General features: G+C 60.6%; 2 protein-coding genes across 4 annotated transcripts; both read right to left on the bottom strand.

Annotated features, from left to right (window-relative positions):
* Positions 1 to 762: 762 nt before the first annotated feature.
* On the bottom strand, positions 763 to 6,180 carry NEU4 (neuraminidase 4). Of its 3 annotated transcripts, none has more exons than XM_070463590.1 (6): positions 6,060 to 6,180; positions 5,712 to 5,803; positions 3,590 to 3,737; positions 2,919 to 3,122; positions 2,586 to 2,841; positions 763 to 2,035 (listed from the first exon to the last, which is right to left on the bottom strand). In XM_070463590.1, exons 3-6 carry the CDS (start codon positions 3,632 to 3,634, stop codon positions 1,053 to 1,055), a joined length of 1,488 nt encoding a protein of 495 aa, XP_070319691.1. In that variant the 5' UTR covers positions 3,635 to 3,737; positions 5,712 to 5,803; positions 6,060 to 6,180; the 3' UTR covers positions 763 to 1,052. The 3 variants fall into 3 exon arrangements, with proteins under 3 accessions (XP_070319691.1, XP_070319692.1, XP_020768879.2); XM_070463591.1 differs by having other exon boundaries at positions 3,590 to 3,705; XM_020913220.2 differs by lacking the exon at positions 5,712 to 5,803 and having other exon boundaries at positions 3,590 to 3,705.
* Positions 6,181 to 6,964: 784 nt separating this feature from the next.
* On the bottom strand, positions 6,965 to 12,722 carry GAL3ST2 (galactose-3-O-sulfotransferase 2). The gene is made up of 5 exons (XM_070463599.1): positions 12,718 to 12,722; positions 12,544 to 12,612; positions 12,383 to 12,469; positions 11,037 to 11,301; positions 6,965 to 10,266 (listed from the first exon to the last, which is right to left on the bottom strand). The coding sequence occupies exons 1-5, from the start codon at positions 12,720 to 12,722 to the stop codon at positions 9,448 to 9,450; spliced, it is 1,245 nt and encodes a 414-aa protein (XP_070319700.1). The 3' UTR covers positions 6,965 to 9,447.
* Between the last annotated feature and the right edge of the window lie 12,181 nt (positions 12,723 to 24,903).

Below are 24,903 nucleotides of genomic sequence, written 5' to 3'. Positions count from 1 at the left end.
TCCAAACCACTGCCTGGAGCCCGGGGGTGACCCCAGAAAGGGAGTGGCCCCTGCAGGGGGCTGACAGTGAAGGCAGCAATGAGGGCCCTTCTGGCTCCCAAGGGACTGGCTGTCCTGAGTTCCCTGGGGACCCCTGGGCCCTCCGCTGCTCCGAGGCCTCCTGGACACCACCAGCGTTGGGAAGAGAGTGCAAGACGGTCATGCTGGCCCAGAAGCCAGCCTAAGGAAGCAAAGGACGCCCCAGAGGTGCTCACTGCGTGCGACTGGCCACCAGGGAAACCGACCAGCCCAGAAGGTCCCTGCAGGGCCCGAAACGGGGCCGACGGGGAGGGTAGTGAATGGCAAGCTAAATGAAGTCACGCTTTGCAAAAAGAATTTCTTCAAGAAAGAAATGCCAAAAAGTAATCATAGTTGTGGGGGGAGCAAGGGAATCTGTGTGCATCACTTTTTTGTTTTCCAAATTTTCTACGAGTGTATTTTATTTTTATAACCAGAAAGTAAGATATTGCAAAGAAGAGGAAACCGAAAGATGCTGGGCGGGGACCCAGCCAGGGCGGGCAGCTGCCCCGCCCCGCCCCGCCCCGCCCCGCCCCGCCGCTCCAGGCGGCTGCCCCGCCCCCGCCCCTCCAGGCAGCTGGCCGGCCCGGGGGAGTTTGGCTAAGGCAGGCAGACCCCACAATGGGATCGGGGGTGTCTAGAGCCCTGGGGACCCTCCCCAGGCTTCGAAGTAGAAAGAACTGAGGAGAGACGCCCCTGGACAGATACGCAGGATCCCTTTATTTCTCGTTCATAAGCCAGAACGTCGCGAGCCGAGCAAGATTAAAGAGGAAGACGGTACCGACAACCGAGCCCCGTGTGCTCCACTAAGGGTCCCCGTGCCCCCTCCCACCCCAGGCCCCCAGCCCGCGGTCAGCCTTGGGAAGAGGTCTGCGCGGATCACCTGGGGACAGCCCCCTGCCCACGGGACCTCTGCCCCCGCCTCCCAGAGGCAGCCGCCCCGTCCTCCTCCCTGCCTCTCCTGGGCACCAGGGCTGGGCACAGCCAGGGGTCCATCAGGAGGGCTGGCAATGCCCCGCAGGCTTGTCTCCAGGGCCGGGGTGCCCCCCGCCCAGCCTCACGTTCTCCAGGACCTCCCTCAGGGAAAACATGCAGAAGGAGATCTCCTCGTAGGAGACCCTGGCCCCACTCTCAAACAGACAGGCAAAGGTGAGGATCCCCCCGGGGGCAGGCCCGATGGATGCCAGGTCCGAGTAGCCACTGGGGCCCTCGTGGATGACCCAGGGTTCCGTCCAGCTCTGGGGGTCCAGTGGGGCCCGGCTCAGGCGGACGCCCATGTGGAGCCGAGCCCTGCGCCCCACGGGGTGGGAATACAGCAACCACGTGGGGCTCTGCGACAAAGCTGCAGGGGGTCCCAGGAGCACCGAGGCCCGGGAGCCCCTGTTCTCACCAGATTCCCAGGGGCCAGGCTCCCCGGGGCCGTCGCCACAGCCCTCTGTAGCACCCAGCCCCCCGCCCCCGCGGGTGTCTCCAGTGCCCTCTTCTGGGGCATCCTGGGCCCCACGACAGAGGTGTGGAAAGTGGAGGGGCTTGCTGGTGCCCACCGACCACTCCTCATCCTCCCGCCCGCTGGCAGGCGGGGCTGGGAAGCCCACGATGCTACCCTGGCAGCCCCGGGCGGTCTCGGCCAGGGCGGGCACCAGCTCCCCAGGCAGGAAGGAGGTGCCCTCGTCCACGCTGAGGGCCTGCACGCGGCTGCCCAGTGGGCTCCGAGCGTTGCAGTAGAGAACGCCGCCGGCCTGCCCGCCATCCACCGCGGCCAGCTGGCACTCGCCCGAGCGCAGGCTGGGCACGAGGCCCCCGTGCTGCCAGGTGCGGCCGTGGTCGTCGCTGTAGAAGGCGAAGGACTGGGGACGGGTCCTGCAGATCCGGCCGAAGCACTCACGCCGGACCACATGGTAGGTGTAGGCCGGCACCAGCAGGCGGCCAGAGCGCAGCTGGACACCGTGGCCTGGCCCCACAGCGAACGTGGCCCAGTCTGCAGGAAGGAGGGGCCGGGGTCACCCCAGGAGGGGTCCTCTGGGGTGGGGTCCACACCAGCAGAGAGCTCCCACCTGCCAGAGTGTGAGTGACCCCTGAGTCAGCACACACAAGCCAGGGGCAGGGTGGCTCCAGAGGGCAATGGGTGGTCAGCCCTCAGGGAACCGACAGCAAGAACACAGGAAAGCTCTGGGGTCGAGCCATCCTACCCGGCTGCAACCCTGGCAAGGAGGGGCGGGGGCGGGGCTTAGGGCGGGGAGGCCAAGGAGAAAGCAGTGAGAGTGACCGTCCGGGGCTTCCGGCCAGCCGGCTCAGCGCAGGGGCGGAGGCTCAGGAAGGCGACAAGCCCTCGGGGCGCCGGGCTGAGGGTCCCAGGCACAAGGGCCAGACGGCGGAGCAGGCGGTGTGGGCGGCACTGAGGCTGGGAGCGGGGAGAGGCGGGTCCTCCAGCCCAACACCCCCCACCAGCCCCGGGTGCACACGCCGCCCCCTCCCGGCTCAGACAACCCGCCCCTCGCCCCTTCGCAGGCCCGGCCGCGCCCACTTACCCTGCTCGGCGCTGCCCACCGCCTCCGCCGTGAGGTCCCGCGCGCCGCCCCAACTGCGCCCCGCGTCCCGGCTGGTCACGCAGCAGAGGCGTGCGGCGTTCCTGCCCGCGGCGATCTGCGCGGCCTCGGGGGTGCGGCCACGCACGGCGATGAAGAAGAGGAAGACCGTGGCCGTGCGCGCGTCGTGCACGGGGCAGGGATTCATGGAGCGGTGCTCGTCCAGGGCCGCCGTCCCCAGCACGCGCGGGGCGCCCCACTGCGGAGTGGGGCCAAGCCTCAGTCCCACGTCCGTCCGTCCGCGCGGCCCCCAAACTCGCCCCCCAGCGCGCTCACCCGCACGGAGCCCCCGGCCAGTGTGCCGGTCCTCTGCACCAGACGGTGGGCGTGGGCGTCGTCGGGGCTGAGCCTCTGCTCCGCGAAGGCCAGCAGCGTGGGCCCTGGGGGCACGGGCAGCAGCGCGGGCACGCGGTAGGTCAGGCCCGTCCGCTCGCGCTGGAAGAGGACGGTCCGCGCGGGGACACGCGGGGTCCCCATGCTCTGCAGGCAGGGGCGAGGACCCAGGGTCAGCGGGTCAGCGGCCGGGGAGTCCTCCAGGCTCCCCGCTGTTCCCTCCAGATGGGTGAGGGTTTCCGGCGGGTGCCGGTGTCCCATCCACCTTCCCTGTGCCCACCCCAGAGACCGCCCTGTCCCAGGCCCCCTTACCGCCCCACCCTCCAGTCCAGGACAGCCCCTCCCCGAGGACACTGCAGCTCTAATGTCTTCCTCTCCTCAGCATCACCCAGGGAGAGGGAGTTGGTTGGTGTCAGAGCCCCTGGACACTGCCCAGCCACGTGCTTGACTCCATTACAGCGCCGGCCCAGCAGGGGGCTGTTAAGGGGACAGTCAGGCCCCAGGGTTTTGGATAAGGAGGGGCTCAGCATCCCCAAACAGAGGCCCCTCGACCACAGGAGCCGTGCAGACACCACATGCAGAAGAGGCCACGGAGGGACACGAAGCTTGCTCACCTGCCCCACACGCTGGCCCGAGGCTTTTTGGAGGAAGACAGCCATGCTGCTGCTCTCAGACTGGGGTCCACGGGGCCAGAGGACTCAGGAGAGTGGCCAAGAGAGGTAGGGGCTGCCTGCAGACCCAAGAGGAGGCCCCAGCGGTCTCCTGCACATAAAGGTCCCACACTCCGGGCCCCAGCGGGGGAGGGGACCTGCCACCCCGCCCCCTTAGGCTCCTGAGCAAGGCTGGGGATGCTGGAGGCCCAGTAGAGATGCCCCTACCAATAGGCACCCCAAATAGCTCACACGTGTACCCGCAAGAGAGCTAGGGGTGGTACAGGCTAGTGCAGGTAGTGAGAGGGACCCCAAGGAGGCCAGAGAGGTCACCACTCTGTGGCCCTGCCCTGCCCCCTCCAGGCAGAAAGGAGTCAAGGTGGGGTCGATGGTCTGCTCTCAGGGGCAGGGCTTTGAACTTGAAAAGCAGCGGCTCCCACACAGGGGTGGAGGAAGATCCATGCCCGCCATGACGGGCCCCCAGAAGCGGGAGCACACTTAGGGGAGAAGCCAGGCTGGGGGTGCGGTGAAGAAAGGGGGCCTCCCAGAGCTGAAACCTAGAGGGGAGGTGCAGGGGAGACTGCCACCCCGGGCACTGGCCGCCCCCGACAGGAGGGAGAGCCTCTGGGTTCAGCCACCATGCAGAGGGGCCCCTTCAGCAAGGCTGTCTGACTACAGAGCCTGAATCCCTAAACCTTGGCTGGTCTCCCAGCCCTGCTTGCCCACAGGCCAGGCTCCTGCAGGGGTGACAGAGTGGCCTGGGCAGTCTTTGCGGGGGCTGCCCCCCTCCCAGGAGGATGCACCTGAAGGAGGCTTGCGAGGGTGGGGCCTCGGATGGGCTTCCCTGGGCTACACAGTATCTGGCTACCTGCACAGAGCTGGGGGGGCTCGGGCCGCACCCAGGGACAGGATGGAGTCCGCTCCCTTCCCCACAGCACAGAGGGGTCCCGGGGCTGCAACGTGAGCGGGGGGAGGGGAGGGGGGGTCTGAGCAGTGGAGGCCTGAGGGCCAGACACGCAGCGGTGACCAGACCGGGTGCTGAGGCGAGGTAGTCCGGCACAGCGAGGCCAGCGCATCCAAGGACACAGTCGGGATGGTGAGCGGGGCGACCAGGACGAACGCACACACTTCCATGCCTGAGGTCCCCCAGGCAGACATACACGTCCACCCCGGTCCACCTCTGCCCAGGACCGCCTGCCCCTGGGAGGCTCACGGGCAGCCGGCCCCGCCCCCACTGAGCCCTGCAGACCCCGCCCTCACTCAGCCCTGAAGACCCCGCCCCCACTCAGCCCTGAAGACCCCGCCTCACTCAGCCCTGCAGAACTCGCCTCACTCCAGGCCCGCCCACCCTCCGCCTGGGGGTGGTGCCAGAGGAGGGGCTTCCTGCGTCCTGGAAGCCCCGGGCCACCCCGCTCTGCATCCAAAGGGCGATTGTGCCCCAGCAGGAAGCAGGTGCCGGTGCCGCGTGCCCCGCAGGCTGCAGGGTAACAAGGGGACATTCTCTCCCCTGGGGTCCCCGCGGAGCCGGTGCCAGCAGAAGCAGGCGGCGCGGGCCCTGCCCCCGCTGCGGGCCCAGGCAGCGGGAATGGAGGGTCCAAAGGCTCGCTGGCCAGTGCCCCCCCTGCACAGAGCGGGCGGTGCTGCAGGCCAGTGGACCCGGGCCAGGCCCTGGGTCCCTGCAGAGCCCGAGTCTCGGGGGGACCTCAATCTAGGCAGAGGAGCAGGCCCTCCAGCTCACAGGCCTGCCGGTTGGGCCAGTGCAGCAGGCTCCAGACGTCTGGCGCCACCAGGATGGCTGTGCCCCGGCGTTCAGGGGAGACAGCGCCCATCCTCCCTCCCCAGCGTGGACCTCCCCAGGGGTGATGCATCACAGAGGGAGAGACAAGGCCTGGGGAGGAGAAGGGACCTCCACGACAGTCTGGTCCCCTGGCCCTGGACCCCGGGGGCAGGGAGCCCCTGGGGGTCACTGTGTCTAGGCAGGGCCCGCCCTGCAGTCCCACAGCCAGTCCTGTCTGGGCCCCACCCTGGAGCTTGAGCCAGCCCAGCCCCCTGCCCACACCCTCGAGGCCGGGAACGGCACACTCACAGGAGAACGTCACAGGCCCTTTGCACTCAAGACAGGCAGACCTGGCTGTCCCCTCAGGATGGGTCTCCAGTCTAACGCAGGTGTCCTGGGCCCTGTCCAGCGCAAGGCCTCAATTACAGACACTCCTGCCTGCTGAAGCGTCACCTCCAGGCCATGTGAGCAGCAGTGCCCACTGGGCCCTGACACCCAGTCGACAACCATCCCATCCTCTAAACATACCCTGGGGCCCTTCAGGAAATCGTCCCATGGAGGAGGGGACCCTGGTCCACAAGCCCATTGCCCCCACCCCAAAGAGGGGCAGGTCCTGAGCCCCAGGGCCAGGGTATGGGTGAGCGGAGAGGGACTCACCGGGCTGGCAAACCGGCTGCAGGGTGGCCGCAGGAGCGCCTGCCTCTCTGACCCACTCCCGGGCAGAGACAGACCCCACTGTGTGGCCAGGAGCCGGACGCTGGCCACGGCCCAGGGCTGCGTCAGGGCCCAGGACCGTCCCGCCAGCTGTGTGGCTTTGGCGCGGCAGAGAGCGGGCGGGGGGTGAAAGGGCCCACGGGAGGGGCCCCATCAGGCTGGGGCCGCCGGGGCCCCCCTCTGCTGACGGACCGGCCTCCCCCCGGGCGCTCATCCTCCAACAAGGCCGTGCAGGGCCACGGCTGACCTCCCTGGGAGGCTCGGTGTGGCGGCCCAGAGATGTCTCCCATGAGGAGGCGAGTGAGTGCTCTGTGGTCCTTCGCACCCCCTGCCCCCGGCCCCCAGGGTGCCCCCACCGGGCTGCAGCCCCCGTCCTGCCCCGCGTCTGGGCTGCCTTCTCCTCACCACGGCCATGGCGGGTCACCAGAGCTGGGCCCCCGCGGCCTGAGGGGGTGGGGCGGCACTGTGGCGTCCCCTCTGCAGAGCGGGCTGAGACCTGGCGCACATTACTCTGCCCACCCCAGGGGCCCCAGGATGTCCCCAGCGGGGAGCCGGCGCCCACATAAAAGCCCAAGGGTCTGCGGTGAGCGGAAAGGGGAAGACAGGTGTGAAGGAAGCGTTAGCACGGCCTGACGTCTCTAGAGCCCATCCGAACTGGAAGGGAGGGCCCAGCTCTGTCCCTGGCCCCCAGCCACCGGCCACGGTTCACCAGTCCCCTCGGAGAACCCAGGCCCAGGGACACGGGCCTCCAAGCCCCTGCATCGCCTGTTCAGCGGCACAGGACAGGGCGCCTGGGGGCCATGGAAGGAGGCCGCCTCCGCCCCCCCCCACACACACACATGCCCTGCTCCCTCTCTCAAGCATTTTAATGTTTTAGTTAGATGCCAGCTTTTTAAAACATGGAGATGTCGCATAAGAACCTGCTTCCCTTGAAAAACCAGCCTCTCTCCCCAGCTTCCCCTGCACACCCACCCCGGATGGGCAGCCGGGTGGGCAGCCCCGCCCACCAACCCCGCGTCCAACAACACACAGCCAGAGCCCCTCTGGAAAGGAGACCATAGAGTCCAGGCTGCCAGCTTTACTGGCGGCATCAGACTCTGCATGTTAAACTGGACAGACAAGCAGACGGACTGCTTCCAAAGTTGTCTGTTACAAACCACATGCGCTTTACGTTGTGATAGACACCCCCAATTTTCCCTCCGAAAAGACAGTGCTGGTTGACGCTCCTGCCAACCTCAAAGACAAAAGTAACTGTCACTGAATCTCCATGACAGTTTCGCGCTCTTGGTTACCGTGCAGCTGAGAACAGCCCACTTCCACGGTGCTGGCTCTGTGGGCAGCAGTGACGGTCTGACACCGGCTCACCAGAGACAGCCCGCTCATTTGGTAGTAAGAGGCCTCCGTGCTTCCTGCTTATCCTAGATTCACTCGCTTGTTCACATCAGCTGAGCAGGGATTGTGTTTTCTCTGGCGGTTGGCAGATGTGCCTGAGGCTCAGAGCAGTGATGGGATTTGAGTATTTTTATTTTAGTTTATTTGTTTTTGGCTGCACTGGGCCTTTTTTAATGTTTATTTTTATTATTTATTTCTGTTTGTGCTGGGTCTTCACTGCTGCACGAGCTACTCTCTAATTGCAGTGCACGGGTTTCGCATTGCAGTGGCTCTGCTTATTGCAGAGCACAGGTGCGGGGACCCGCGCGCTTCAGCAGCCACGGCTCACGAGGCCGGTAGTTGCAGCCCCCAGGCTCTCGAGCACAGGCTCAGTAGCTGCAGTGCCCGGGTTTAGTTGTCCTGTGGCATGTGGGATCCTCCTGGGTCAGGGATTAAACCTGTGTCTCCTGAATTGGCAGGTTTTACCACTGGACCACCAGGGAAGCTCGAGGCTTTCTTTAAATCAGGGTCATTTTCCCCATTTTTGTTTGGCTATCAGCTCTAGTCCATGGCCCGTACACCCCTTCCCAGACTCCTCTCAGGTTGGCTCATCTGGGATCTGATTCCCTGTCTCCTCTCTCCCTTGCAATTTCCCTCTTTGCATTTTCCTGTGGGTGGAGGATGGAGGAACCTCCTGGGGGCGGGGGAGGGGAGGGGGCGGAGGAGGGGAGGGAGTGGGGCGTCTCCTGCTGACCTGGATCTCTGGTCCATCCTGCATGGACTGTTCATTTTTTTCTGTTTCTAAATATTGTCATTTATTCTCAAATTTGCTGCAGTATATCCCATATTCTTACTGAAAATTTATTCTTCATAAGTCCTTCCATTAAATTGTGTCCAAGTTAGCTGCTGCCTGTTCTGTGGGTGAGAGTTCCCCTTCTCTTTGAAGTGCTGATTCTCCTGAAAAGTGTGGACATGTCTGGACCCAGGAGCGCCTGAGCAGGTGCCAGGGTCCTCAGGGCTGAGGTCCCCGCGTGGAAGGAAGGGGACCCCAGAGCCAGACGGACAGGCCAGGCTGAGCCTCTCAGCTGAGTGTGAAAGAGCAGCTCTGTTTCTTGGGTGCTCCAGGTAGCCCACTTTTCTCAGGCATGGGGCACATGGTTCTGGGTGTGTGCACCCCACTAACCACTGGGCCCCCAAGCAGCCAGGGATCACGTTCTGCCAGGCAGGCATCCTCACTCCCTCCACACAAACCACAAGAAAGGGGGCCTGGAAGCCACCCTCCTCTGGGGTTTCATCCAGTGCTGTCTCCACGGCAACCAAGGGTACAGCAGTCCCCTCTCAGCTCTCCGGCAGGTCTCCTCCTCCATTCATCTTTTGGGGGGGGTTGTCGCAGCTCAGACCTGCAGCACCAGCCTTCAACCTGTGCTCCGCTAAACCATTTGCCTTGTAAGCAGTTCTAACATTTCTCAATCCAAAACCGTTCTTCAGTTGGAAATAAGCCTCATACAGCCAAAGAAGGAAAACCGAGCATTCCAGACCCTTCCAGACCCAGGTCCCCGGGCCCGCCTCCAGAGTGTGGGGTGCTGACAGTGTCTCAGTGACCAGGGTCATGTCCCCATGGCTGGCAAAGTAGGGGGAGCCGCTCTGAGCTCCAGATTCCTTTCTTCTGATGGAAGATCTCTCACTTTCCCACCTGGTAAGACATTTCTATCTGGTGAATCTGATGAGCAGGCTCACATCCTCAGTCCAGGTGCGATGGTGTCCTATATTTCAGGTCCTCAGCGGAGAGGTCACCTCCGAGAGGATGGATCATGGGTGGTCTTCGTCCTGAGGGCTGGTGGTCTGGCAGGGCCTGGATACCCCAGGTGCCCCCAGGAGACCCCTCGGAGCCTGAGGCAGCGCCCGGGGCCTTCCAGGGACAACAGGAGAGGGCCTGGCCAGAGTCCGCGGCGCCATCCCTCTAGGCCTCCAGGAAGGCGATGTTCTTGGGGGGCTTGTCGGGGAACTGCAGGGTGTACAGGTGGGCCATGTACTGGAGCTCGGGCATGACCATCCGCTGACACGTCTGCAGCGTCTGGTTGTCAAGGCCCGGCTTGAGGTTGTAGCCCATGATGTCCGCCCTGCCCGACTGGTAGGGGCGCAGTCGGAAATCGGTGATCTGCGACTTGTTCTTGGGCTCGCTGTCCTGCAGACACAGGGCGGCCAGCTCGCGCCGCCGCTCGCGCAGCCGCGCCACCTCAGAGCGCAGACGCCGCGGACTCAGCTCTGCGCGCAGCCGGGCCCAGAAGGTGCGGTTGAAGTGCTGGTAGAGGCGCCAGTCCAGGGCGCACCAGTGCTTGGCGCGCTCCTGGCCTGCGGGCGACAAGCTGGTGACGCTGTGCCGGCTGCGCGCGTTGAGCCTGAAGGCCACCACGTCGTCCAGCCGCCAGCGCAGCAGGCGCCGGAGCAACACCATGGACTCATCGAAGTGCTCCGCGATGAGCAGCAGCTGGAAGCGCCTCTCCACGTCGAGCAGGCGCGCGCGCACGTAGTCCTCCTTGGGCGGCGCGTCGTTGTCGAAACCCAGGTCGAACCACATGCTGTTCCGGGCGTAGGCGTTGCTCAGGCCCAGGCTCTGGTTATAGTAGGCCCACGGCGAGGCCAAGAAGGCGTCCAGGCTGGTGACGTTCCTAAAGGCGGGGACGTGGCTCTTGTAGTAGACGAAGGAGGACTCCAGCTGGAAGACGGGGTTTCTGAGGATGGAAAAGTAGAAGGTGTCGTTGGGCATAACTTTCTGCACCTGTTGGGAGACAGAAGGGGAAGGGCTGGTGACCCTCTGGGCTCCTTCGGGGGTGGTCCCCGGGGGCAGGTGGTGCCTCCTCCCTTGCGCCCACCCCGCAGCACACCTGAGCCTGCCCCCGGCCCCCCACCCCCCGCACCCAGTCCCCTGCATCCAGTCCAGGCCACCTGGCTCCTCTGCCTGCCACCTTCACCAGCATCCAGAACGACCTGAAAGCCCCTGAGCCTGGCCACGCCCCGGCCCCCATTACCCTTCCCCGTCACCCCTGCTAAGCCTTTGGGGAGGAGGTCAGAGAAGCCCCCGGGAGGAGATGCCCTCTAAGCTAAGACCCGAATGACCCAGAGAAGGAGCCGTGAACACGTGAAAAGGGCCTGCGGAGGGACGAGCTGGTGAGTCTGGACCCAGGAGGAGAGGGAGAAGAGGGAGAAGGCGGCAGACGCCGGGTTCCCGCGGCTGACTCAGAGAGCAACGCCCCCGGGAGCCCCGGGACCCCGCCCGTGAGCCACGGCCCTCCATGAGCCCCGCCCCCGGAGCACCGCCCTCCAGAAGCACCGCCCCTGGAAGCTCTGCCCTCAGGGAAGCCCCGCCCTTCTGGAGCCCCGCCCAGTAGCCCCGCCCCCAGAAGGATCTGCCCCGGGAAGCCCCGCCCTCCAAGGAGCCCCGCCCCCGAGTCCCGCCCCCCATGAGCCCCGCCCCCAGACCCCGCAAGTCCCGCCCCCATGGAGCCCAGCCCCGGGAGACCCACCCCGGAAAGCCCCGCCCCTGCGCACCTCTGGCGGGTTGAACCTCAGGTGGTTGCACATGATGTTGAAGCGCCGCTCGGGGCCGCCCTGCTCCGCGCCCTCCACGTAGCGCGCCAGGAAGAGCCAGGGGTAACCGAGGTGGAAGCGGCCGCCAGCAGGCAGCGCCGCCGACAGGTTGTGCGTCTCGGCGAAGCGGAAAAGGATGTTGAGCACCGTGCTGCTGGCCGTCTTGTGCGTCTTAAGAAACATGACGTTGGTGACGGGGGGCCCGTCAACTTGGTCCCCGAGTTGGCTGGGGGAAAAGTGCAGCGCCGTGGGCCGGGGATCCTCGCGCTTGCCCAGCCGGAGAGATCCCAGCCCTGCGACCCCTGAACCTGGAGGCCCGCAAAGGTGCTCCACCGTCCAGGCTTCCCCGACCCACACTCCCTGAGCTGGAAACACCCAACCCAGCCCCGCCACTGTGCCCCCTTACCTGAGACCCCGCCCTAGCTGTGCCCTTCCAGTGGTTGCACCACCTGCTCCCACATACTGCAGGCTGCTCTCCCAGGCCCTGCACCCCTCTGCTTCCCAACCTCCTGCCTGGCTCTGAGGGCGCCCTGCATGGCTCTGCCCTGTGACCCAGGCCATATGACCAGCGGTGCATGCTGAGCAGGCTGACTCACCGCCAGGCAAGACTGGACGCTGGTGCCCACTCCCATGATCTCAGGGTGTCACCCACCCAGTTGTGGACGCCAGCCTGGAGCTGGTGCCCACCCTGCCCCAACATAGGACCCCAAAACAGGGCTGGTGAGAGTGACCCAGGATGGTGGAGACAGGGTCCAGAGGCTAGTGCCAGGCCTCGGGGGTAGGCAAGGATACCCAGGAAATTTAGCACTTCCCCTCTCCTGTGGAGATCAACCAGGCCCAGGGCTGGAGGGCCCTCCCAGCAGCCAGGCTAAGGCACTGGGGCTGGGTAGCCATCAGGAGGACACTGGGCTTCACAGAGGCCATACCACAAACCAGCAGGGGGCAGGGGTCCTGACCCCCAGACCATTAGGGGGTTCTAACCACCCCAGCCCTGCCTCCTGGTTACCCTCTGCACACAGCAGCTCTGCCCAGGGCACCCCCAACCTGGCCCAGATTCAACCCTCCCATACCCCTCCCCGGAGTTACTGCCCATGGGAGATACTAGGAGGCCCCCAGGCTGGGTGACCACAGGAAGAGCCCCTCCTCCATTGCAGAGGGGAGGCTGAGGCCTGGAAGGGAGGCGTGGCCTGCCACAGTCACAGGCAAGGCTGGGTGCCACTTGGAGTAGGGCACGCTGGGGTCCCATCCCAGTACTGCTCGGGGAGGGGGCAGTGCCCAGACCTCAGGCCACCCAGTGGAGGACTCACGGCATGAGCAGCCTGACGTCCACGTGCATGACGCCGGCCAGCAGGAGCACAGCCAGGGCCAGGAGAAGGAGCACGGCCCAGAAGCACCTGTGGGCAGAGGACCCCTTCAGCACTGAGTACAGGGCCCGGAAGGAGCCTCTGCTGCCTACCCCCTTCCCTACCCGATCCGTCTCCCGGCGCCCGTGTAATAGCTGTGTCCAGCACCTACTGTGCGCTGGCCCGTGGGGGCCCTGGGGTGGGGGCGAAGCCCAGGATGGGCCTGAGTCATCAGACACCACCCCCACTTGGCACTGTCCACTGCTCAGAAGCTGGGAGAAGCCAAGAGGGGGACCTACTCCATGGGGGGCAGGGGCGGTCAGAGGTGAAAACAGGTCTGGGGACCCTCAACCCTGAGCAGGGCACCCTGAGAGACGGGCCTGACTGAGACCCCTGAGTTCCAGCCTAGGGACCGTGAGGGCAGGAGGGCCTGCCTGGGTGCAGGAGCTGAAGGTGGTGTGGGCAGGGGTCCTGGGCCAGAACTCACAGGGAGAGGCAGTGAGCAGATGAGGAGGGACAGGCAGGGACTCCCTGTCCCGCCATCCCCTGGCGGGGTGAAGAAGCTGGAGTGGCTCAGCCAGGAGGGGCTCCTTGTACCACACCACCTGGAGGGCCACTTTGTACTGAGAAGGGGGAGGCCCGGCCAGTCTCAGCTCTGCTCACCATCTGCAGGCCGCCCCAGACTTACACCCTAGCCTGGGCTCGCCCCAAACCCCCACTGGGATGTGCAGAGGCATCACAGCCTCCAAGGTCCAGACTGGCTCCAACTCTGCCCTCCAAACCCAGCCTACCCCCAGGGACAGCGGCTCTTTCGCCTGCTCTGGTTTCCGCCCCCCTCCCCCCCACCTTCTGTCCTGATCCCTGCTACTCCCAAACCCTGATGGCCTGGTTACCCCCTCCTGTGTCCCTGCCCCTGGGACCTGGCACCTCCACTGGGTGGCCTGAGGTCATTCCCCCTCAGCAGCCCAAAAGGCCCTTTTATTAAAAAATCCGAAGTGCTCAAAGTCTTCCTGGTGGTTCAGATGGTAAAGAGTCAGCCTGCGATGCAGGTTCGGTCCCTGGCTCAGGAAGAGCCCCCGTAGAAGGGCATGGCAACCCACTCCAGTGTTCTTCCCTGGAGAATCCCATGGACAGAGGAGCCTGGCGGGCTGCAGTCCATGGAGTCTCAAAGAGTTGGACACAACTGGGTGACTAGCACTTTCATTTTCTTTCAACAAGCCCAAACCCTTGATTAAATCCCATAATTGAAGAGCCTCCTGTGCTAAACCCTTCAGGAAAGTGCAAGTCTTTCCAGCCAGTCCCCAGGCCCCTGCTCCACCCCTACCCTCCAGCCATTCCACGTCCTCCTGTTCCTCAAACACCCAGCCCCAGGACCTCGGCACTCAGGAGGCTTCAGCAGCAGACTGTCTACCAAGTTTCTGCACCAGCTGCCCCCCGCTTCTCTGGGCTGTGGGCAGGGGGTCTCCCAACCTCCCTGCAGCTCACCCTGCTCCTCATATATCACTGCCACCTGAAGGTGTCACAATTGCATCTGTCCCTATGTAGTCTATACTGCCCACTGGGCTTCCCTGGTGGCTGAGACGGTCAAGAATCCTCTCGCATTGCAAGAGACCTGGATTTGATCCCTGGGTTGAGAAGATCCCCTGGAGGTGATCGTCACTCCTTTGTCCATGGAATTCTCCAGGTAAGAATACTGGAGTGAGTTGCCATTTCCTCAGCTCACTCCAGTATTCTTGCCTGGAGGATACCCATGGACAGAGGTGCCTGCCGGACCACAGTCCATGGGGTCTCGCAGAGTTGGACAGGACTGAGCGACTGAGCACACAGCACAGCTCTGCCCACTGTCAGGTAAGCTCCTCTGTTTCTGGAAGGGCAGCTGGCACATGCGCAGTGCTCGGCTCATGTGTGCTGAGTGAGTGAATGAAGCCCAGCACACATCCCACCCCCTACCTCAGACCTGGTTTGAGTTGGCTTGGGGTACCGAGGGAGGGAAACCACAGGGTGGGAACGAGATCGGAAGCAAATCTGTTGAGTGTGAAATGTCCTGAGACACCAAGAGGAGGTGCCCAGCAGTGCTGAAAAAGGAGTCCGGGGCTCAAGGAGTTGCCAGGGCCAGGACATGCATTCACACATCAGCATAAAAAGGCCTGGCGTGCTGCAGTCCACGGGGTCACAAAGAGTCAGACACAACCGGGTGACTGAACAACAACAGTAAAACCCACGTGACTTGGAACCTCAGCCGCAGGAATCAGAAAACAATGGCAGACTCCCCTCACCAATCTAGAAGCTTGGGAGGGAAGCTGCTGGCTCTGGCAGACTCAGCCCCATCACATTGAGAAAACTGACCTCTCTCTCCCCATGCTCGTGGCTTGATAGTCACAAGATGGCTGCCAAGTTCCAGACATCACATAAACATTTGGATCAGCAAGAAAGTAGAAAGGACAGTACCAGTCATAATAAGGAACCAAAAGCCTTTTAGAAGCCTCTAACAAACCTCCTCCTCCACCTTGGCCAAAATGCGGTCACATGGTCCCCCCCAACTGCAAGGGAGTGCTGAGAAAGCTTCATTTAGTGTTTACAGCTTCTGTCCTGGGGGGCACAAGCAGAAGGTGGTGGCTGTCAGCCTCAACTGTGTTTGTGTAAATCCATGGAAACGGTGGGCTGCAACCTGGACCTAGCTAGGTTTGCCCATGGAGGCAGGCACATCTCTGAAATACAAGTGAGCTTCTCACCTGTGGCCCGGCCGTGGCCCTGGATCCAGGGGGCCCAGCCTGCAGCAAGAACAGCCCCCAAGTCAGGCCCCTGTTTAGTCCTGATGCTCAGGCTGCAGGCACTTCCTGGACGTCTGGACGGAATTCACAGCCAGGCGGCCCTGGCCCTGCCTGCCTCCTGTGGCCTCAGCAGGATGTTGGCAAAGCCACCGTCTCCGGGACCTGGGTTGTTTCCGGGCGTTCGCCGAGGCCTGTGTACAGTGCAGGCACAGCTTGCATCCAGGTGCTTTGGCCCTGATCTTCCAGTGGGCAGGCCCCTGTGTTCTGCCAGGCCCACCAGGACCCCTCACTCAGCCGGAACACCACACCCTACACATCACCCACTCCTTTCCTTCTTGCAGACAGGAGCAAGTCAGGAAGGCGGGGCTCTGTGGCCTCTGACACCTGGACACCTGGCGCAGGGCCCGACCAGCCCGGCGCGGGAGGGATGCTGATGGCTCAGCATCCTGACCTCTCAGGGGTGGCAGGCCTGCATGTGCTCCCCTCAGCCGTGCTCTGAGCTCCCGGGAGGAGCCACCCAGCCAGGCACCGTCTCCAGGACGGACCGGCACTGACCGCCTGCCCCCAGGCACCGGGAGGCTTCACGACTGCCCTTCCCAGGTTGGGGGCTCACGGCCCTTTCCCCTGAGCACCCTCCTCACCACCTGCCCCCTGCTGGTGTCAGGGCCAGCTCTGAGGCCTCCTCTCGGGCGGATCCAAGGGAAGGGTGAGTTCCAGGTGTCCCCAAGTCCGAAAGAGGAGAAGGTCCCTCCTGGGCCCGCGTCTCCACGCGGCCTGTGTCCCCAGGGCAGCCGGTTCCTCGGGTTCCAGTGACGTGGGGCGGCAGCGGCTGGGACCAGGAAGGCCTCCGGGGGGCGTGGAGGGCCCGGCGGGGCTGGAGGGGACGAGGGGCCGCTCCGTGCGGCGGTCAGGTCCCAGGTGAGAGGGGCTGGTGACGGCCCTGCACGTGGAGGCTGGCACAGGGAGCAGAGCCAGGAGGGAGCTCCCTGACTGCCTGGGGCCCCCGCACAGGGCTCTGCGGGGACAGGGCCGGGGCATGCGGGGGAGGAGCCTGGGAGGAAAGGGCAGCTGGCGGGTGATGCCGGACAGCGGGCGGCCAGACCCCGGCTCGCAGGAACCTCTCGACACCCCCGCCAGACAGAGACTCAGAAGTGGGCTCACACTGGCTGCAGGGCCACCCTGTGAGACCCCTCTGGCCCCCAGGCCCCAAGCGGGGCGCAGGTCCCCACCCCCCACTGTGCTCTGGGGCAAGGAGATGGCCGGACCCCGCACCCAACAGTCTCGAAGCTTCATGTCATCCCCCAAAGAGAGTTTTTAACTCAGAATTCAACTTTAACTCATCTTCCCATGGAAGCACATCATGCGGTCATAGCAGAACAATTCTAAACAGTGTCAGGGAGCAGGGGCCTGCCAGGTGCGAGGAAGGGAGGGGACCCGAGGGCAGGGAGGGCGCCTGATGCCGTCCGGGGCAGCGAGCAGCCGGCCACCAATGGACAGGCTGCCACGCTGGACTCCCAGCCGGCTCCGTCCATCAGAGGAAACCGCTCAGAGCCATGAACGCGGTGGGCCGGGTGGGCGCTCCCTCCCTCCCGGGGCGCACCGCCTTTCGGGACCACAGAGCCCCTGCCCAGCTCGGACGTGTCCAAGGGCTCACCCCTCCGCCATCTCAGGTTCTGTGTTCTGGACACACACATGGCGGGGAGTCCCACACTCTAGGGCACGGTGAGGAAGCCCGGGGCTCGCGCAGTGCTCCCCGCGGCCGGCCCAGCTGGGGAATGAACAGGAGCCGTGGGCTGGTGGCCTCCCCATGGGACAGGGCAGGGACACTGATGGGGGCACGGGATCCAGGGCGAAGGCCCAGGAGCTGAGAGATGTCCAGTGGGACAGGTCGGGGAGAACCAGGCAGGAGCCGGCAGCCCTGTCCCAGGGAGCAGAGGTCCGGGGCTGCTCCGGGAGGGGGCGCTGGGTGGACCTGGGCCCAGCGTCGCCTTCCCCGGGGAAGGGCCGGGTCCGTGCACCCAGGGGCTGTTTTCTCTCTAGGCTCTCCACAGTGTTTGGTCATTTTCATCACCTCAGTCCTGTGCCCCTTGTGTTTATTTCAATCTCCAGTTTTTATTGCCATTTAAATGAATTCACATTTCATTTCTTGGTCCTATCACTAGAGTAGAAAAAGCTTTGTTAAAAAAAAAAATGTGCCTTGTATCCAGTCAGTTCCAGCCACTGTACATGCCTCTGGCAGCCGAACGCTAGCGGTCTGCTGTCTGGTGTGACGGGGCACTGCCCGGCTCGCCCTCTACACCTGCCTGCTGGCCTGTGACCAGCCACAGCACCAAGACGACCCGGGTCTTGCTGGAAAGAAACGGGCTTAAAAAAAGAAAAGAAACGGTCTTTAGGGACACAGCCTGGGGGCTGGGGGTGCTCGCTGCTCTGGGACGTTGTCAGTTGCTGGGTCCTCTCAGTGGGCACAGCTGGGAGCTCCCCGAGTTCACACCCACACGGCCAGCTCTGACGCCACACTTTGGTGGTGTTCACTCACTCAGTCATGTCCAACTCTGCGACGCAATGGACTGTAGCACGCCAGGCTTCCCCGTCCTTCACTGTCTCCCGGAGTTTGCTCAAACTCATATCCACTGAGTTGGTGATGCCATCAAACCATCTCACCCTCTGTCGTCCCCTTCTCCTCCTGCCCTCAATCTTTCCCAGCATCAGGGTCTTTTCCAGTCAACAGACTCTTCTCATCAGGTGACCCAAGTATTAGAGCTTCAGCTTCAGCATCAGTCCTTCCAGTGAATATTCAGGACTGATCTCCTTTAGGGTGGGCTGGTTTGATCTCCTTGCCGTCCAGGGGACTCTGCAGCAGCAGAATTTGAAAGCATGAATTCTTCTGTGCTCGGCCTCCTTTATGGTCCAACTCTCACATCCACACATGACTGCTGGAAACACCATAGCTTTGACTTTACACACTTTCGTTGGCAAAGTGATATCTCTGCTTTTTAATATGGTGCCTAGGTTTGTCATAGATTTTCTTCCACGGAACAACCATCTTTTAATTTTATGGCACAGCCACTCTCTACAGGATTTTGGAGCCCAAGAAAATAAAGTCTGTCACTGTTTCCATTGTTTCCCCATCTATTTGCCATGAAGTGATAGGACCAGATGCCATGATCTTAGTTTTTTTGAATACTGAGTTTTAAGCCAGCTTTTTCACTCTCCTCTTTCACCTTCATCAAGAGGCTCTTTAGTTCCTCTTCACTTTCTGCCATTAGAATGGTATCATCTGCATATCTGAGGTTATTGATATTTCTCCTAGCAATCTTGATTCCAGTTTGTGCTTCATCCAGTTCAGCATTTTGCCTGATGTACTATGCATATAAATTAAATAAACATGGTGACAATATACAGCCTTGACGTACGTACTCCTTTCCCAATTTTGAACAGGTTTCTCAGGAGGCAGGTAAGGTGGTCTGGTATTCTCATCTCTTGAAGAATTTTCCAGTTTGTTGTGATCCACATAGTCAAAGGCTTTGGCATAGTCAATAAAGCAGAAGTAGATGTTTTTCTGGAATTCTCTTGCTTTTTCTATGATCCAATGGATGTTGGCAATTTGATCTCTGGTTCCTCTGCCTTTTCTAAATACAGTTTGAACATCTGGAAGTTCATGGTTCACGTATGTTGAAGCCTGACTTGGAGAATTTTGAGCATTACTTGCTAGCGTGTGAGATGAGTGCAACTGTGCAGTAGTTTGAACATTCTTTGGCATTGCCCTTCTTTGGGATTGGAATGAAAACTGACCGTTTTCTAGTCCTGTGGCCACTGCTGAGTTTTCCAAATTTGCTGGCATATTGAATGCAGCACTTTAACAGCATCATCTTTTAGGATTTGAAATAGCTCAGCAGGAATTCCATCACCTCCACAAGCTTTGCTAGCAGTGATACTTCCTAAGGCCCTCCTGACTTTGCATTCCAGGATGTCTGGCTCTAGATGAGTGATCACAGCTTCTCAATGACCCTCTTCCTACTGCTTCCTATCTCCTCTCTTGCACCAGAGCCTAGTCTCAGACACAAGCTGGGGGAATCTGAGGCCCTGCCATCACTTTCTGCTCTCCACATGCACCCCCTTAAGGTCAAGCCATTGTGGCACATGCTTTGCCCTCCCTCCACCCCTTCTTTATATTTATTTATTTGGCTGCATCAGGTCTTAGCTGTGGACGTGGGATCTTATGTTGCAGAGCATGGGCTCCAGAGCACACGGCTCAGCAGTTGGGTCGCACGAGTCGCAGCATGTGGGATCTTAGTTCCCCAACCAGGGATCAAACCCGCATCCCCTGCATTGGAAGGTGGATTCTTTACACTGGACCATCAGGAGAGTCCCTTGCTCCACCACTTGTATCTGCTACCATACCTGGGTTTCCAGACATAATGTGAGCTTCTCCAACCCCCAGCTGCCTAATGCTCCCTCATGTCCTCCTGACGAAGGACTTGAGATCCACCTGAGAGAGGCTCCCAGGAACCAGCAGGAGGACAGGCTGAGCCTCCGTAAGCTCAGGACTACGGTGGACCAAGTGTAGTATGCTCACATGCGGGGCGGGGCTGCCGGGAAAGGATGCCCACGTCAGCCCGCAGTCACCACCCGTGGGCCCCAGGAGGGTGGCCGCAGAGGCAGGGGAGACGGTGCGGCAGCCGAGGGGCCAGGCCCCAGGGTCTGCTCGCTGCACACCTTCCCAAGCCCCAAAGGGGTGCACTTCTGGAAGGCCACGCTGTGGTCACGGGGTTCCTGCACCGCAGTCGAGTCGCGTCGGCAGAGCTCACAAGACCCTCCAGGGAGGGCAGCTTGTCACTAGAGCCTGAGCGGTTGGTTTCTTTTTTTAAATTAAAGGATAATTGCTTTACAATGTTGGTTTCTGACATGCATCAACCGTGAATCAGCCACAGGGATACACGTGTCCACTCCCTGCCACTCCCTTCCCCATCCCACCCCTCCAGGTTGTCACGAGCACTGGCTTTAGGCTCCCTGTGCCACACGGCAAGTTCCCACTGGCTATCTACTTTACACAGGGTTTTATCATCCCATATAGTTAGAGTTTAACCCCAGCTGGACAAGGCCCTCCTGGGACATTAACGGGCCTGGCTTTTCCCCTCAGTCTGCCCCAGGCCTGACTTTGTTCTGACACATAAAACTCTGTTCAGCAAACACTGGGTGTTTGCTGGCCCCTTCAGAGGAGCCGCACTGAACACCTCCTGGAAATTTCTGCTATCGCATTTACAATAACTCCTTTGGCCTTAAGGGAACAAGTTCTCCACAGTATTGCAGTGAGAAGGAGAAAAGAGTAATGGGTTTTTCTTTCCTTCCCTGAAAACAAAGAAACAGAGAATAATGAGCAGACCTGATCATTCCTAGTTTTTACTTTAACTGTTCCTAATCTGTAGTCAACATTCAAAAAATGAAGATCATGGCATCCAGTCCCATCACTTCATGGCAAATAGATGGGGAAACAATGGAAACAGTGAGAGACTTTATTTTGGGGGCTCCAAAATCACTGTGGATGGTGACTGCAGCCATGAAATTAAAAGATGCTTGCTCCTTGGAAGGAAAGCTATGACCAACCTAGACAGCATATTAAAAAGCAGAGACATTACTTTGCTGACAAAGGTCCACATAGTCAAAGCTATGGTTTTTCCAGTAGTCATGTATGGATGTGAGAGTTGGACCATAAAGAAAGCTGAGAGCTGAAGAACTGATGCTTTTGAACTGTGGTGTTGGAGAAAACTGTTGAGAGTCCCTTGGACTGCAAAGAGATCCAACCAGTCAATCCTAAAGAAAATCAACCCAAAATATTCATTGAAAGGACTTATGCTGAAGCTGAAACTCCAAAACTTTGGCCATCTGATGAGAAGAGCTGACTCATTGGAAAAGACCCTAATGCTGGGAAAGACTGAAGGCAGGAGGAGAAGGGGACGACAGAAGATGAGATGGTTGGATGGCATCACTGACTGGACGGACATGAGTTTGAGTTAGCTCCGGGAGTTGGTGATGGACGGGGAAGCCTGGTGTGCTGCGGTCCTCGGGGCCGCAGAGTCGGACACGACTGAGCCTGAACAACGATGACCTGTAACTGAGTTTGCTTCTCCGCCTCTGACTCTGCAGGAGTGATTTCTGCACCTATTAACTCTATGTAACACGTCCTATATCTGGTGCTCACCTTTACTGCACTCTCTCTCTCTCTGCAGACCACCTCTTGTAGTTTTTCTCATTTTTCGCATTCAGAAAGAAGGCCATAGTTCAATACACAACATAGTTCAAGACCCAACTACCCAACATCAACCTACGACTGCTTCCGAAACAATGCAGGAGGAAGAAGAATACAAGATCCTGATGTCCTTGTCCCTCATCACCACTCCAACTGTGAGCCCTCATCTGTGGGATCCCCCGACTCCTCATGGAAGAGGGCACAGTCCTCGAGGCACGAGCCTGTTCTGTTCTGTCTCCCCTCACTGGTTGAGGATTAAAGCCACCTTTCTATTTCCTCCAAACTCTGTCTCTGTATTTTTTGTTTGTTTGTTGGTTTGGCTTTGGTGGGCAGAGAATCCAAGATTTTTGGTGGCAACAACAGCAGCCCAAGAACAATAATGTCTTCAGAGAAATCCCTCATTTCTAAGGAGAGCCTCTTCCTTTGCAGAAGACCCTCTGGTCCCAACACCCGCGGAGTCAGCAGGGTGTGGGTGTGGGATGGGCTGGGCAGTCCACCCAGCAGGACTGGTGCTCAGGGAGCCACTTCTGGGGCTGGCAACGGGAGGGCTGTTCTGCCCGCCAGGGAGACAGGGTCCCGCGCATTTGCCATCTGTCTTTGGGAGTGGAATCCTGCATGGCCGCAGCTGTTAACCTTTGACACTGCCTGAAATGAGGCACTCTGCTCCAGGAAAACTGGTGGAACAGGTCTTTACATAGATATTTTCAGAAACTGATTTTATGAGCCCAAGTCTTGCATGTCCTCATCTTAAGAAATCACTAAATCCCTTCATGGTGACATCAGCTCCTCATGACTAGCAGAAAACCTTTTGTAAGATAAGCGCTTGATTTCATGAACTCCTCCTTCACCGAAGTCACATACTTTGGCCTTCCCCCCTGCACTGCCTCTTTGGAGCGTCTGGGGCGCTGTCTCCCAGGCTGTGGTCCTCATTTGCCCCAAACAAAACTTAACTCACAACTCGCATTGTCCATCTTTTTTAAGTGAACATTGGAAAACCGCCTTCCCCGTCTGCCTCACAGTCCCCTCCCCCTGCCCCAGGGAGTGCTCACAGACCCTCACCCTTAGGGCCAGCTCAGCGGCTGCACAACTTTGGGGAAAGCGTCGGGTATATGAATTACATGTCAATAAAGCTGTTTTTAAAAGTCAAATAATAAATAGAAATATTTTTGAAGAGTTCAGGGCTAAAAAGCCTTTTGAAAGTCAATAATCGTAGAAGAATATTTAAATATACCTGAAAATTATAAACCATGTAACACCACTTTCCGTGCTGTTGATTAAAGAGGCTTCCTGTGAGGAAGGACCGTGAGGATCTGACCACTCAAACCAAGGGTTCTCGGTGAAGCCCCTTTCTCTCTGGTTTGGCCCGAGTCACTCAATAGGAAGGCTGCCCAGAGCCCCAAGCGTCCTGCATGTGGAGCCCAAGTGTGGGGACTCCGGGCTACAGCCAGGTGGTGGCCTCTGCCCTGCTCAGGGACAGGGGTTTCCTGGGGTGGCCAGGCAGCCAGCACCCCTCAGGCTTTGCTATTAGGGTCATGGAGCGTGGGCTCAAAAGTGGCACCAGCCAGCCCTGCAGCAGAGGGAGCTGATGGGGCCGCTGGGCGAGGCACTGCTCCCGTTCCAGTGGGAGCTAGCAGGGGGAGCTCAAGGCCCCCAGCCCCCAAGGCCCAGGTGAGCAGCGGCTGACTGCTGAGTGCCCCAGGTTGGGCCGTTCAGGGAGAATTCTGAGCATCTGAGTAAGAACCAATAAAAGATCTGAAATTATGGGTAATAAACAGTCCGAGGACACCCCATCTCCAATTCAAGGAAGTTCTCCAGAAGGACAACATCTGACCACCACTCTGTACTCAGCCAGTTTTACCCAGAATCGAGAAACACGGCACCCGACGAGATCCAGCGCCACAGGCAGGAGGCTCTCGGAGGCCCAGGGCCACACCTGGTCATCTGCCCCCCTCCTCGGTGATCCCTCAGCCCGAGGGACGCAGGAATGAGCTGAAAAGGGCCAGCCTCCCCCCCCCCACACACACACACACACGAGGTCAAAGCCTCCATCTGTCCTCCTGTTTTTCCAGAACAAAACCTCCCTTGGCTGATCCCAGGGCCCAATCCAGGGCTCCCGTGTAGGATCCAAAGTGGCCACATAAACACACCCACAGCGGTCACCAGTGGTGGTCTGTCCATCCATCATTCCTTCTACTTGTCCTTGCTGAGCCCCAAATGCCCTATTGGGTGTGGGGCTAAGCCAAGGGGGTAGGTGCGGTGGCAGCATTTAATTAGCGGGGCCAAGGATAAGACTGAACTTATAAGACTTCAAGGATAAGAGGAGGCAGGCTCCCCCTTCACAGATAAGCCCTTGGCTGGGAAGGCTTCATCCTCAGGAAACCAGACCCTGCCCCCCTGCCCCAGCTCGGCTGTTTGAGAAGAACAAGGAGGTGCTGGCCCCCGGTGCCCACCCCACCCCCAGACACACCAGCAGGAGGCCTGGCACAGGGCTGCCCAAGGTCTCCTTGGGCCTGGGGACCCTGTGATCGGGATGGGTGAGGCTGTGGGCCAGTGAGTCCAGGGCAGCAGCCATCTGTACCAAGTGAAGTCAAGTCACTCTGTCGTGTCCAACTCTTTGCAACCCCGTGGACTGTAACCTATCAGGCTCCTCCATCCATGGGATTGTCCAGGCAAGAGTACTGGAGTGGGTTGCCATTTCCTTCTCCAATCCGTACAAAGATCAAACCAAAAAGAAGGGACGGGGCCCAGATGTCCAAACTCAACATCCCCCACATAGAGGGAAGGAGCGGGGGCACCCTCCACCCAGGGGATCCTGCTAAAACAGAAAGGAAAGTCACCCTGCCGCTGACTGCAGGGTGCAACAGACGTGGCCAAGACGCCCGTCCCCTCAGCCAGTCCCCACCTGTCACCGCCCACCGAATCGGGAGTGACCGGGCCTTGCTTTGGCCGGAACCTGAGGCTGGCAGGAAGAACCTTGCAATTTCTGCTTTTTCTCCCTCAACACTGTCCCGAGATGGCAACCCCCAGGAAGCTGCTGTGCCACTTTCCAGAAGGGGAAACCCAGATGCCGAGCCCTGGGAGTGAGAGGCGGCCACCGCCTTCCAGCCCCACGGCCGTCCAGCTGGGCGCAGCTGCTGGTGGGGCAGGGCATCGCCAGGGATGCCACTGAGCCCAAGAGATGGGTCAGCACGGCCTGGCGCAGCCGGGCCTCTGGGGGCTGCTTACGGGATTGCTGATGTGAGGAGAGCCCAGGGCGGCCCATGTCCCCGCCTGACCCCAACAGGGCCCTTTGAGTCCTTCCCCCAAGGGGGCTGCTTCATGCTCTACAACCTGGGGGTGTTTCCTCACCTCGGGTGACACCACATTTGCCCTGAAGTCAGTTCAGTGTGTCACACCCTGAGAGCCAGAGGTTGCAGCCAGCACTCTTAGAGAACAGTGTGAAATAGAACCAAACAGAACAGAAGGAA

This window comes from Odocoileus virginianus, unplaced genomic scaffold, assembly GCF_023699985.2.
Source record: "Odocoileus virginianus isolate 20LAN1187 ecotype Illinois unplaced genomic scaffold, Ovbor_1.2 Unplaced_Contig_5, whole genome shotgun sequence".
In the NCBI taxonomy this organism is placed as follows: Eukaryota; Metazoa; Chordata; class Mammalia; order Artiodactyla; family Cervidae; genus Odocoileus; species Odocoileus virginianus.
The sequence above is the reverse complement of the archived record's forward strand: the minus strand, read 5'-3'. Positions and strand labels throughout refer to the sequence as shown.